Consider the following 13,023-nt stretch of genomic DNA (forward strand, 5'->3'; position numbering starts at 1 on the left):
ATCCCTGGAGGGGTTCAAGGCCAGGCTGGATGAGGCTTTGGGCAACCTGGGCTGGTGGGAGGTGTCCCTGTCCATGGCAGGGGGTGGCACTGGATGGGCTGTAAGGTCCCTTCCAACCCAAACCATTCTGTGATTCCTCTGGTGACAGTAACTGTGCAGCTTCTCCTCTTTGGAATGAATTTGTAGAGTAGGAGCAAGTGTCGGGCTCTACTGGTGACCTGGCCAAACCTTCCTCAGCCAGGCTGCTGTGGCCAAAGCCTAGAGTTGGACCTTACCTTGCTGGCCATGATCCTGGAAGGGGCTGTGTTCTGAGTCCATAGGTAGCTTGGCTCTTGGCCCTTGGGTTTTCTAGCAAGTGTCAGACAGCAGTTGGGTTTGAGGGACATCTGGAGCACAGGCTGGTCCTAGCAATGCACTCAGTGGCTGGGAAGAGTCACGTCCCATTTCTCTGTGTCTCTTCCCAGGCAGGGCACAACTTCCACAATGCTGACATGAGCTATGTCAAGAAGCTCTGCGGCACCTTCCTGGGTGGACCCAAGCTCCCCGAGAGGTGAGTGCCAGGAGAAGATGAAGGGCCTGTAAAACCTTGGGTGGATGCTCCTGGTGTGTCTGGAGCGGGTGAGGGTTTCTCCTGGCAGACTGAGTGGGGTTCTCCTGGGTGCAGCTGGTGGACAACTTGCATGGAATTGAGCACACAAGCATGGGTGGAGGGAACATCCATCCTCTGTCCTGCCAGATCCTTGACCAGTTGTGTTCATTTGTCCTCCTTGAAACTTAAAACACCGGAGGAGCTGCTGACCTGGTCTGAGGGCTTCAGAAGTATTTCTTCTCCTTCAGTAACCAAACAAGAGCGCTTATCATCCAGGTCACCTTCAGAGGAGGTTGGAGAGTCCTGGGCACCCTGTCCTGTTACACTGGTGTTCCTATAACAGGACTTCCCTCTTTCTCGTTTGCAGGGTAGATTTTGCTGCCGACATGGAGCTGCCCGATAACTTTGACTCGCGGACACAGTGGCCTAACTGTCCTACCATCAGTGAGATAAGAGACCAGGGCTCTTGCGGCTCTTGTTGGGTAAGAGCACAGGTGGTTTAAGGTCACGTCAATGCAGAGTTTGCTGGACCAAAAAAAAAGTGCTGTTGAGTTTGCTGCTGAAATGCATGAATGGGGGGACACAGGGGATCCTGTAGTGTCTGAGCTTCTTGGTGGGCTTCTCCCAGCCAGGGTCGTGGTTGCTCATTCCAGAATGGCTTTTCTCCCTTGATCCAGCTCTAATGGTTTTCCCATGGGATTTTTGGGCTTCCTGCAGGCTTTCGGTGCCGTAGAAGCGATTTCGGACAGAATCTGTGTTCACACGAACGCCAAGGTGAGCGTGGAGGTCTCAGCGGAGGACTTGCTGTCGTGCTGCGGCTTCGAGTGTGGCATGGGGTGAGCTGCTCTTGGTTCCCGTGCGATTAAAAGGGGTATGGGAGGAGCAGGGACACAACCCGAAGATGCTGATCATTTCAGGCCTGTCTCCCTAATGAGCAGGAAGCCCCACCAGCGGTTTGTGCTGGAGTTAGGTGGGAACGTAAAGGTGACTGCATGGACTGAAAGTCCCTTGGGGCCACATCCTGCCTCCAGCTACATGATGGATGGTGTAGGGAGGTCAAGCACAGAGCGATGCTTTCCCACACAGAGTTGGGCTAAGCCAGAGGAAGGGTCTTTAAATAGCCCAAAGCCTTGGGTTTTCAGGCACAAGCCTTCTGCCTGTGGCTTTTGTAGTTGTTGAGAGCAGGGTGGGGAGTTGGGTCTCCCAAGTTGTGTGGTTCCAAGTTGTGAGGCTGACCAGGGACCTGGTCAGGAGGCACTGCTTGGGGATTTGGAGGCTTGGGTGCTCTTCTTGCCCTGAGGCTTTGGTGTCTCAAGGATTTGAAATTCTGACAGGGAAGGCAGGGGCAGACTTTAAAAGGTTCAGCTTAAAAAGCTGGAACTGCTGCCTCTTTCTCCAGGTGCAACGGTGGTTACCCCTCCGGCGCGTGGAGGTACTGGACAGAGAGGGGCCTCGTGTCTGGGGGTCTCTACAATTCCCACGTGGGTAAGTCCTGGCAGATCGACTTGTGAAAGCAAAGAGAAGCAGCTCTGCTTGGTTACAGGTTCATATCATCATAGACCCATAGAATGGTTTGGGTTGGAAGGGACCTTAAAGACCATCCAGTTCCACCCCATCGCCATGGGCAGGGACACTTCCCACTAGACCAGGTTGCTCAAAGCCTCATCCAGCCTCATCAATACACTTTGGATGAGGGCAGGAGTCTTCCTGACATATTTCCCCCTCAAAAAGCAACTTCCAGACTGGAAACGTCTGCCTCTTCCTTGCATGGCCATGAGTTGGTTCATGTTTCCATCTTTTCCGTCACTTTGTCAAGAAGGAGGTGGTGGGAAGCAGGTCCAGAGGGAAACCCATTGCTGATGCAGGGATTGCTCCCCTGGCAGTGACAGACCTACTCTTGCTCACACCCCACTGATCTGTGGGGTTTCTGGGTCAGAAAGGTCATAACCCTTTTTTGGGGCATCTGGTGCTTTCTCCAGCATGGCTGTTGGGGACAGGGGCCCTTGGGGACAGCCAGTTCATAGAACCATAGAATGGTTTGGTTTAGAAGGGACCTTCAAGACCATCCAGTTCCAACCTCTCTGCAGCAAGCAGGGACACCCCCCCTGCCCAGGGCAGGGGACACCCCCCCCCAGCCCAGGTTCCTCAAAGCCTCATCCAGCCTGGCCTTGAACCCCTCCAGGGATGGGGCATCCACAACTAACTAGTTCATGCCACCTCTGTCCTCGACAGGCTGCCGTCCCTACTCCATCCCACCCTGTGAGCACCACGTCAACGGCTCCCGGCCACCATGCACTGGGGAGGGGGGAGAAACCCCCCGGTGCAGCCGGCACTGTGAACCTGGCTACTCACCCTCGTACAAGGAGGACAAACACTACGGTAAGGGGGGTGGCTTCCGACACTGCTCGATGCACAGCAGCTCCAGAGCTGCTCCTGGTGGGATTGGTGGGGTTAGACCTCTTCCTAAGCTGTTTGATGGTTTCTGTGCTCTCAGGATGGGTGGTCCTGGAGCAAACATTAAGCCTGGCAGATGCCCAGTTTGTATTTATTGAGATGGGGGAACTGGTCTGAGTCCTCACGGTGCACCTGCCTGGGTTGATGAGCATGGTGCTGAGCCCTGGGGGAGTCTGGTGTCAAAGCCACCTCTTTCCTACTCCTTGCTGGTAGCCAGCCCTATATGTGTAGGATAGTCTGGCTGGTTCTTGGAGATTTGTCTTAACCTTGAGTAAAGCTGGGTTCGAATTTAACCTTTCAGTGGAGAAGGCTCCTTGCACAGGCACACCAAGCAGTCACTGTCCAGCTGTCCCAAGACCTGTGGTGGCCTGACAATGCCATATTAACAGTGGGGACTTTTTTCCTCCCTAGGCATCACATCCTATGGTGTCCCTCGCAGTGAGAAGGAAATTATGGCAGAGATCTACAAGAATGGCCCAGTGGAAGGAGCCTTTATTGTCTATGAGGACTTCTTGATGTACAAGTCTGGTGAGCATCAGCACCAAGGCTGGAGGGAGCCTTGTTCCTGACATCATCCATAGGGTCTGTCTTGTGTGGCCCTTGTCCCTCTCTACCCAAATCTGAAAGCAGATCTCAAGTTCACGCTTGAGTATCTGGTGTTGCAAGAACATGGGTAGATACCACCTCCTGCATCCACTGGTTTAGAACAAGGAGAATAAGTGCTTGGGACAGGTTCAGAGGAGAAGCCCCAATGGGGGACCCATGGAATTGCAGCTGAGAACAACAGTCAGGAAAAAAAAAGTCCTCGCAGGTGGCTGTAATGGTGTGGCCCCAATTCGCTGGGGATGTGCCACCTTCGGGACCCTTGCTGAGTGTCTCTGGGTGTCCTGTGTGCTGAGCTTCATCAGCTCTTCCTCCAGACTCTACACTAAGCTTCAGGTTTGGTTTTTAACCAAAAAAAAAAAAAAATCTCAGCTGGCCTCTGGGCTTTGACATCAAAGGTCTCCCAAGCTAGGAGTTGGGGGCAGAGGTGATGCCCGTTGACATGTTGACGTGTTGCCTTGCAGGGATCTACCAGCACGTGTCAGGCGAGCAGGTGGGAGGCCACGCGATCCGGCTCCTGGGCTGGGGGGTGGACAACGGCACTCCATACTGGTTGGCTGCCAACTCCTGGAACACCGACTGGGGGGACAATGGTGAGGCACCTCCCGATGCTGCCAGAGGGAACCCCCTCTCCCCGTTTTCTTTGGTACGATGAAGAGGTTGACTTTGTTCTTGATGTGCTTCTAGGCTTCTTCAAAATCCTCCGAGGAGAGGACCACTGCGGCATCGAGTCCGAGGTTGTGGCCGGCATCCCCAGCACGCAGCAGTACTGGAAGAGGGTGTAACCTTCTGGATCAAACCACAAATAAATCCTGAGTCCCCCGAAGCTTTTAACTGATAGCAGGTTGGGTGCAGAAACTCCCCCCCAAGAGACTATAGTTGAGGTTACTTTATTAAAGCTTTTTATCTTTTATTTTTGGATTTTTTTAAATTTTTAATTCTATGGTGGAGCTGGAGGTGGAACTCTGCTCATGGTGGGTTGCAGCTATGGAACATTCCTTGTTCGAAGGACTGCTGGAGGGCTTGCTGGCCTCTTGTGGCGTGGTGTTTGGGTAGCCTGGACCCTTCCCAGCCCAGTTGGTTACTGGGAGGGCAGGAAGCAGTACCTTTGTGCTGGGACGTGGTGGGACAGTGGAGATGGACCCTGCTGGGAAGCCACAGCCAGGCACGATTTCTGCACCCCTGGCTGGGTTTAGCACCCAAAACAATCAGCTTATGGTGGCACGTGCCTTGAATTGCCTATATTTAGACCTATTAATGACAAAATACTGACAAACTTGATGTGGGGCTGGCTCTGGCATGAGCTGTATTAAAACCCTTCCTGCCTGCAAGATGTCCTTTGTGCATCGCTTGCTCTGCTCCATCCCTTCAGCTGCTGTTTTAAACCACTTGTTCCTTGGTTTTTGTTTTTTTTTTTTCCCCCAGCTGTAGTCTGGGGTTATTGATCTTAAGGAAGGGCCTGGCTGGAGCTCCAAAAGTCTTTGATTAAATGTCCTGCAAGCATTTAGGAGCATGCTGAAAGAGCAAACGGCTTTTCATGGCTGGGCAGCTTGGGGTGTGCGGCGGGGCGTGCCTCAGCAAGGGTGCTGCACCCAAGGTGGGGAGATGCTTTGGGTGCTGAACGCTGAGCAGAGCTGAGGCATGGGCCCTGGGGCTGCTGCAGGGAGCTCAGGCAGGTGCTTGGAGAGGTATCTTGTTAACTTGCACACAACTGAAGCTTTTTGGTTTTTTTGAGCCACAGATGTTAAGGAAGAAGAAAAAAATGTTTTTTCTTTTCTTTTTGCTATGGGGGGAGGTGTAATAGCTGTGTAGGAGGAATCATGTGATTTGCCGCCACTAATATAGCGAAAGAGCTTTTTTTTATAATATATATATATAATTTTAAAGCACAAAGTATATTGCTGATCCAGTGAAATCTGTGAAGCAGGCTCTCCCGTGCACTGTACATAGCCCCTGACCTCTGCTTGCTCTGACACCAGTGAGCCAGAGCTGTGGTGTATGATTGGAAAAACTGTGCCAATAAATTGATATCTCCAGTGTCTTGTGTCCTGGCCCTTGGTTGCTTCTGCTTGACTTCAAACCACCTCAAAAACTATTCTCTGGGCATTGTGGAAGGCAGGCGAGACCCTCGTCTTCATGGGAATGGGGACACTCCCAGCCTGTCCCCTGGCCATCGTGGTGACAGCGTGACTTGTGTTGCCAAGATTGGCTATTCCTGATGGTGGGGAAGATGCTTCAACATGGACCAGAGCACAGCCAGGACTGTCCCCAGCATCTCTGCACCCTGGCACAGAGGGGGCATGGGGAGAAGGATGCACCAAGGCACTGCAGAGCATGCCTGCAGTACAAAGTCCATTAAAAGTTAATTTACTGACCTTCTGCTGTTTCTCCCTGATTAAAATTCTTCCTTTGGCTCTGGCACACAAGGCTTTACTCCAATGTTCTGCAAGGAAGCATTTGCATTTTCAGCTGAGCTGAGGGCTGCAACTTGTGGCGTGGTGGGGAATTATCAGTGTAAAAGAAATGACAGCTTAAAAAAAAAATTACCACTTTTGTTTTATTTTCCCAAAGAAAACTTTAATTCCACCAAGACAGGAAGCTGCACAAAGATAGCTACTGCCAGTATTTTATTTTTTTTTAACAACAGTTTAAAACTATCTACATCGGTACTTGTGGAGTAGGGGTCCTCCTTCCATGTAACAGTCTGGCTGCAGGGGTTCAGCCTTGCAAAGGCCAACAGCCCCGTCCTGCCGCAGGACATGGGCTGTCCTTCCCTTCACAAAGGCAAAGCAGCATTTGGGGGTGATAGGACCATGAAAACAAAAATCCACCCCAGGGAAAACAGGACTTGCCTTTAGAGCTTCGTTCCTTCTTACCCAAGCTGTTCCCAGGAGGAACACAGCCCACTTCCAAGTCCAGCCTGATGTGTTTCCAAACAGCAGTGGAAGCCTCTTCCAGTTTGCATCAGTCCAACCCAAAGCATTCTCCCATCCTCGAGCCAAGTGTGCCGGGGAAACCTGCCCTGGCCGTCTCCTCAGTGGCTCGAGCCTTTCCAGCCCGTGGCAGGGATCACCGCTGCCTTCTGGGGTGGCCAATGCAGCAACATCCCCAAAGAAGCATCCCATGATGGGCAGCACGGTGCAAACCCTCACCCCCTGCCTTGCAGAGGGACCTGGTGCTGCTCTGCCCCGGCCACCTGTCCCCTGGGGCTGAAGGTGCGGAGCCCAGACCCTGCAGCGGAGTCAGGCATGGGGTTATTAGCTCAGGGCTGTGCAGGCAGCTCCCTTCTCCTTTTAACTACCTCCCCAGCTGCTAAAACACGAAGTTTTGCAAGCTCAGGGTGCCATCTGCTCGAGGGCAGGGAGCTGCAGTAGGTGGCTTTCAGCTGGGGGCACAGCAAAGAGGACAGAGCATCCCACCTCCTCTGGATTTACCATGAAAAGGGCTCGTTTCAAGCCTAGCTGCCTCCTTCAGCACAACAACAGAAATGTGAAGATTACCTCCGCCTGTTTCCAGGCTACAAGGATGTCAACCAGCCTGGGCTGAGGGCCAGAGGGTGGGGATAAGGGAGCGCGTTCCTCTCCCGGTTGAAGCAGCATCCTTCCAGAGACGATGGAAAAGAGGCTGCCTAAGAAATGGAAGCAAAACCCAGAAGGTTTTGCCCAGCACTGAGCTGGAAAGGTGCCTCAAATCTCAAGCAAGAAAAGGGGCAACTGGAGTTTCTATTTAAAACCATCCTAACCAAAAAAAAAAAAAAAAAAAAAATTCCGGTAAACTGTCCCAACAGGAAAGAAGGGGAAAAAAAAAAGATTCAACCCCAAACGGTAAGACTCCAATTAGCATTTGTAACCATCCAAGCAGATGGCAAAGGCGGTGAGGAGTGGAGTCCAGCAACGCCGCACCGTTGATCCGGGGCTGCAGCTCACTGGCATCCCATCCTCGTCACCGTCCCAGGCCCTGTGGCACCTTGGTGCCCGGCCATCCCCACTGGCAGGGGACAGGGAGCCTCCTGCCTCCGCTGCCCATCCACTGACCGTCTCTATTCCCCCGCCTGCCCATTGCCCATCAGTTCTCGCCTGCCTGGACGTACTCCTCGGTGGCCTTGGAGATGGTGCTGAGGTACTGCCAGCTCAGGGCGGCCAGGAGCATGGCGCAAGACAAATAGATGGGGGAGTAGTGGTGGCGGGATGTGATGGGGCCACCGGGCAAGCTCATGGCACGGATGGTGGCGATGACCTGCTGCGTCTTGTTGGATGATGGGTCCGTGCTTGGGATCTTTTGGTAGATCTGGGGAAGGAGGAAAGAGGAGTTATGGTTCCAAACCAAGGCTGAGGAGACAAATGGGACTGCTACATGGAAGAAGAAGGCTTGTGTCACCCGTGTCCTCAAGAGAAACCTCAGTGGTGGACTGCCACCAGCTGCAAGGGATGTGGATGGGGCCAGAGCCCATTTCCCTTGAGAAGTGCACTAAGCCAAGCAGCCTCTTGAGGGCACCCCATGACAGGAGATGGACCACACGGCCTCAGACACAATCGCTCAACCACAAGTGGTGGTGCTGGGACCAGCGGTTCTCACCCAGCAATCCTCACCCACTGCCGGTGTTGCTGCAGCCCACCCCAAACCCAGCGAGGACACCCCAGTGTGACCAGCGGCTGGTGTGACCGACAGGAAACAGCCACCTTCATCAGATAACCCCATGGTTTTTGGGGTTTTCTCTTCACGGTCTGCAAACCCCATGGCCTTTAGGATACTGGTCTGCATGAGTCTTGGGGAGGCGTGCACAAGTGGAGACCCTCCTCCGGGCTATGCTGTCACTGTCCCTTGTCATGGGGTTGGCCATCCTGCAAAGGGAGCTCTAATAACCCATGGTTTGGGGTCTCCCTGCTGCACAAGTCATGTCTTTTTATTTAACAGCCCTCACTGGATTTGTTTTTTTGGGGTTGGGGTTTTTTTTTCCCCCCATGAATCTATCTACCAGATGTTCCTCCACGAGAACTTTTAACCTCCACAGTACCCTGAAGTCAGGAGTCCCACCTGTGAAGAGCTGCCCTTATTTACTGTTGGCCATGGAGCACAAGGAAACAACCACATCATGCTGCCAGCTGTGACTACAGACACAGAGAAAACAAGACTGCTTGGTGGAGAAGCCCATGGGGAGATGATGCAACCTGTTCAGAAGCCAACTCATCTCATTCTCCACCAGAAGGACAGCAGGACCTCAACCTCTGCCTCTCAACACAGGCACAAACCAAGTGTACGTTCGAAGGAACACCGTGCCCTGCCACCACTGAACTACGAGATGCAAGGAAAGGATTAACAGATTTACAGGTCTTCCCAATTCCACACCAGGAATGGAGATGCGAACAGCCAGAACTTACTTGAAGCAAGTCACTCAACCTACCTCTTCCACATACTGGTACATGATGGCTTTGACAGCTTGGATGTTTGTGGCATCCATCATGAGAGTGACGGCTTGTCCCTTCCGGATCTTCACGACACCCCTGAACACCTGCTTGTTGTTATAGCAGGCAGCCAGCGTGGCAATAGCCATCACCTACGGAGAAACACCAAGAAATCAATGGCAGGACACTCTGGAGTAGAGCCACAATCTCATCGACAGCAGAAACAGCAGGTACCAGGAAATAAGGATGAGATAGAAGAGATGGGGAACAAAACAGGCTAATACTGACATGATACATAACCTCCTTCACCTCCAACTTCTCATCAGCTGGGCTGGAGACGATGAAGAACCACTCGAAAACATAACTCACCTGGGGGATAGCGCAGAAGTTGAAGACACTTTGGTTTTTCAGCCGAGATAAGTACGTGAGGACATCAGGGACGTGGTGGAGGGCGTTGGTGATGAGCTCATTCAGACACTGGACAGCCATATCGATGTTCTCTGGTTTGGCAAGATCTGAGAGCTTCTTTGCGTATCTGCTCCAAACCTAAACATCAAGATAAGGACAAGTTGGAGGGTAGACTCATGCTGTAAGAGAGACAACAATAACAGTCTGAGGTCTAGGAGAGCAACAAGAACCACCAGAGACCCACAGAAGCCTTGAAGGACTGGGGCTTACTGGGCTAAAGAAAAGGAGAAAGGGCAGGCTGCAGAGATGTGACAGTGGCCAAAGGGATTGTAAAGGAGGATGCACCTCGTCTCCACATCTTCTCCAGGTAGGGCAAGGAATGGATGGGTCACATATCAGGGGGACATCAAGAAATGCTCTATGAGACAGGTGAGCCACATGGAAAAGGGAGAGAAAAATTCTTGGAGGGCCTCAAGAAGAGCAGACAAGCATCTGTCAGGCACAGGCAGAGCTGCTCCTGACTTTGGGCACAGACTAGGTACCCTCTCCAGATCTCACCCAGTCTTATCCTCCCTCATTCCTACCACCAACATAACAGAGAGGGGAAAAAGCTGCCCTATGAGTTCTTGGCAGTGTGGGGAGACCTCACCTCCTCCCCACATCTGTCCCCTGACAGCTGTAGATGGGTGTGGAACTTGTCAGCCAGATGTCATTAGAAGAACTGTTATTATCAAGGAGATGTGCAACCAACAGCAGTGATATTATACAGCACAGCTTTACTGTAGGGTCTTAATAAAATTAAAGCAGACTGTCAAAGTCTCTCCTGGTAACTTTGATTTAAAGGGGACACAGGAGACAATACAATTTTAGCTGTGCACCTTTCGCTATGCACCCTGCGATGCATTCCCTGGGAAGTACGAATGGTTGGCTCCATCCATGACAGGTCTTGGACAGAAATATGGAAAACTGCCAAGGGACACCAACAAATGGTGCGAAAAAAAACTGGCTTTGGGAATTTTGAAGGAAATTCCAGTAGGAACCCTTCTAATGAGAGGATGCAACTCAGTGTATCGGAGCAGCAACAAGAGCATCTTCAGCCTTGGTGCATTTCCGAAAGAGGCACAGCAGAAACGCTCGTCCCAAGGAGATGTTTCTCCCTCACCTCTCTGGGCCAGAACTCCCTTCCCTCCTGCTGGTCCTCCAAATAGTCACGGATGATGTTGGTTTTCTGTAGGAAGAGGCCCATGGAGTTGGCCAGCTCTGTGTCCTGCCCGACGACAGGATCTTCTAGCTCTGATGCAGAGAAGAGACGAGAAAGGCCGATCCCCACCAGCCCAGCAACGTAGTGACAATACTGTGAGGCACCGAGAGGTGAAGGGGCAGGAAAAAAAAAAAAAAGATAAAAAGGAGCAGTTACAAAGAGCTGCCCGTTTGCTACAGTGAGGTTTACAAAAATGATGCTCAGAAGTAACTGACAATGGATTTTCTGCAAATTCTCACAACCCTCCCTGGGACATGTCAGCTTTCCCATGCCCAGCAAACACTTAGAATCATAGAATAGTTTGAGTGGGAAGGGACCATGGAGGTCATCTAGTCCAACCCCCCTGCTGTAAGCAGGGACATCTTCCACTAGACCAGGTTGCCTTCACCAAGGATGTCCCACCAAGGTGCCACTCGTGCCTCCAGCAGCCGAATGAACTGCCCACAGGGGAACAACCAATGTGATGGGTCACCCAAAACAGGTGCTGGTGGGCAACACCAACCAACGACGCCATCCTCCCGTTACTCACAGGACCAGCAGCGTCTCAAAGCCTTCCCAAGCCTCCCTCATCTGGCTGAACCCTCCTCCCAAAGGGCTGCTCCGTCTCTTCTTTCCCCAGAGACAAGGTTGACCCTACTGACATTGAGTCCACTCCTCTGTCTGACTCACCTTATCCCACTCGTGCTGAGAGTCTACCTTCTTCTCCAAGAACTCTGCCATACCAACACCCATCTTGTGGCAGATATCCGAAATCACATCCTGGTAGACCTTTGACAGGTTCCTGAACTCCATGGAGATCTGCAGCACAAACCACCAGGAGGCAAGGGAAAAAAAAAAAAAAAAAAGAAAAATAAAAAAGATGGCGTCAGGAAAAAAACCAGCAGAGCTCAACATTTATTAAGAAATCAGAAAAAGACTGTTTACCAGGCTCTTATCCCATCCTGGCTGGAGATCTAGGACAACTCCCACAACCAGAGTTGTTTCAAGGCCCCTGAAGCACAGGCTCAGCCTGTTCCCAGTCTGAACGGAACGGTGCCTGGCGGTAGATCAGACACAGCAATATCTTTGGGAAGGCTATGTGGCCTTGGACTGGTCTTGTCTGGGTGCTGCAGGACAAAACTAGCTATGCTTGGTGCGGGAAGGCTCTGTGGCCTTGGACTGGTCTTGTCTGGGCGCTGCAGGACAAAACTAGCTATGCTTGGTGCACAGAGTTATATTATTTTTTTTTTAATTTTTGTAATTTGTGAGAGCAAAGCCCATCACGCCAACCATGGGAAAAGACAGGGGAGGTTTCTGGTGCTCAGTTCTCCTGAATCCTCTCCAGCTCTGGCTCCGCAGGGCACATCGTTCTGTGATTCTGTGATTTTGCAGAACTGGAAAGGCATCAAGCAACAGAAAAAGTGTGAAATCCTTCTTCTACATGTCCAATAACATGATTCAGTGACTCAAATGCTCTCGACACTGAAAAAAAATTACAAAGAGCATCTGCTCCTTCCCAAAACGGTGGAGCATCACATTTTATTGCACTGAACTTTATTCTCCATCAGTGGGTAACTACAGCCAGCCCAGGGTGTGTGGCCGATGAGGACAGCAATCTGAACGATGCCACCGCAAACCCAGGCTCTCCTCCTGCCTCTATCCACGGCTGCTGGAGTGTCCTTGCTCTGTGTCTTTGTCTGTAAAATTATCAACTCTGCTTCTGTCTCAATGGCTTCAATCCACTACAGAGAAGCAGGACTTGTGAGTACACACTTCTACCAAATATTATTAAAATCATAACTGAATACGAACCTGCTAAGGGCAGAATAGATTTAAAATTATAAAAAGCTGAACAAAACAGAACTTCCTCAGAAGATGAAATGCTCCTCGCTATAACTACACTTATTCTTAAACAAAGCTTAAAAAAAAAACCCGAAAAAATAAACCCAGCTATTCCCGATCAACATGAGCAACAGCAAAACTGCAGCATCCACCAAGGACCAGTCCTTGTGCCCTCACCAAAACCAGAGGTCTGTATCCCCGCCCAGCAGAGCCCAGCCTTGCCTTCCAGCAACAGCATCTTTCTGCTGTCAGCTCGAGGGATCTCCTCTAGGATGACCGGCCATATGGGATCCCCTTCGGCGCTGGGAGATGCTGCATCTCAGTACAGCAAAGCTTCATCATCCCATTGCTCCTGCTGGGATGGAAACCTGGCAGGAGCCCAGGACAGGCATCACGGTTTCAGCTCTGCTGCCTGTCATCCTGAGTGCCTACAGCACAAAGCCAGGGCCCTACAGCTTCACAGAACCACAGGATGGTTTGGGTTG

The 13,023-nt window shown here is 51.6% G+C and overlaps 2 protein-coding genes across 2 annotated transcripts in view; one reads left to right on the forward strand and one right to left on the reverse strand.

The window, feature by feature from the left end:
• Window positions 1-4,558, forward strand: part of CTSB (cathepsin B) — a 5,109-nt gene extending 551 nt beyond the window's left edge. Inside the window, exons 2-9 of the mRNA XM_010073777.1 lie at window positions 465-550; window positions 957-1,071; window positions 1,307-1,425; window positions 1,989-2,074; window positions 2,822-2,968; window positions 3,455-3,571; window positions 4,111-4,239; window positions 4,334-4,558. Coding sequence (XP_010072079.1) covers window positions 465-550; window positions 957-1,071; window positions 1,307-1,425; window positions 1,989-2,074; window positions 2,822-2,968; window positions 3,455-3,571; window positions 4,111-4,239; window positions 4,334-4,431 — 897 coding nt within the window. The 3' untranslated portion in view covers window positions 4,432-4,558. The remainder of the gene's footprint in view (window positions 1-464; window positions 551-956; window positions 1,072-1,306; window positions 1,426-1,988; window positions 2,075-2,821; window positions 2,969-3,454; window positions 3,572-4,110; window positions 4,240-4,333) is intronic.
• A 3,079-nt stretch (window positions 4,559-7,637) lies between these two features.
• Window positions 7,638-11,515, reverse strand: FDFT1 (farnesyl-diphosphate farnesyltransferase 1; the record flags this gene model as incomplete). The annotated part of the gene is made up of 5 exons (XM_010073778.1): window positions 7,638-7,933; window positions 9,048-9,200; window positions 9,418-9,594; window positions 10,619-10,810; window positions 11,387-11,515. Coding segments are annotated over 5 exons (873 nt in total), but the record flags the coding sequence as incomplete, so codon positions are not given.
• Window positions 11,516-13,023: the final 1,508 nt, after the last annotated feature.

This window comes from Pterocles gutturalis, unplaced genomic scaffold (genome assembly GCF_000699245.1).
Source record: "Pterocles gutturalis isolate BGI_N339 unplaced genomic scaffold, ASM69924v1 scaffold37607, whole genome shotgun sequence".
NCBI lineage: Eukaryota > Metazoa > Chordata > Aves > Pterocliformes > Pteroclidae > Pterocles > Pterocles gutturalis.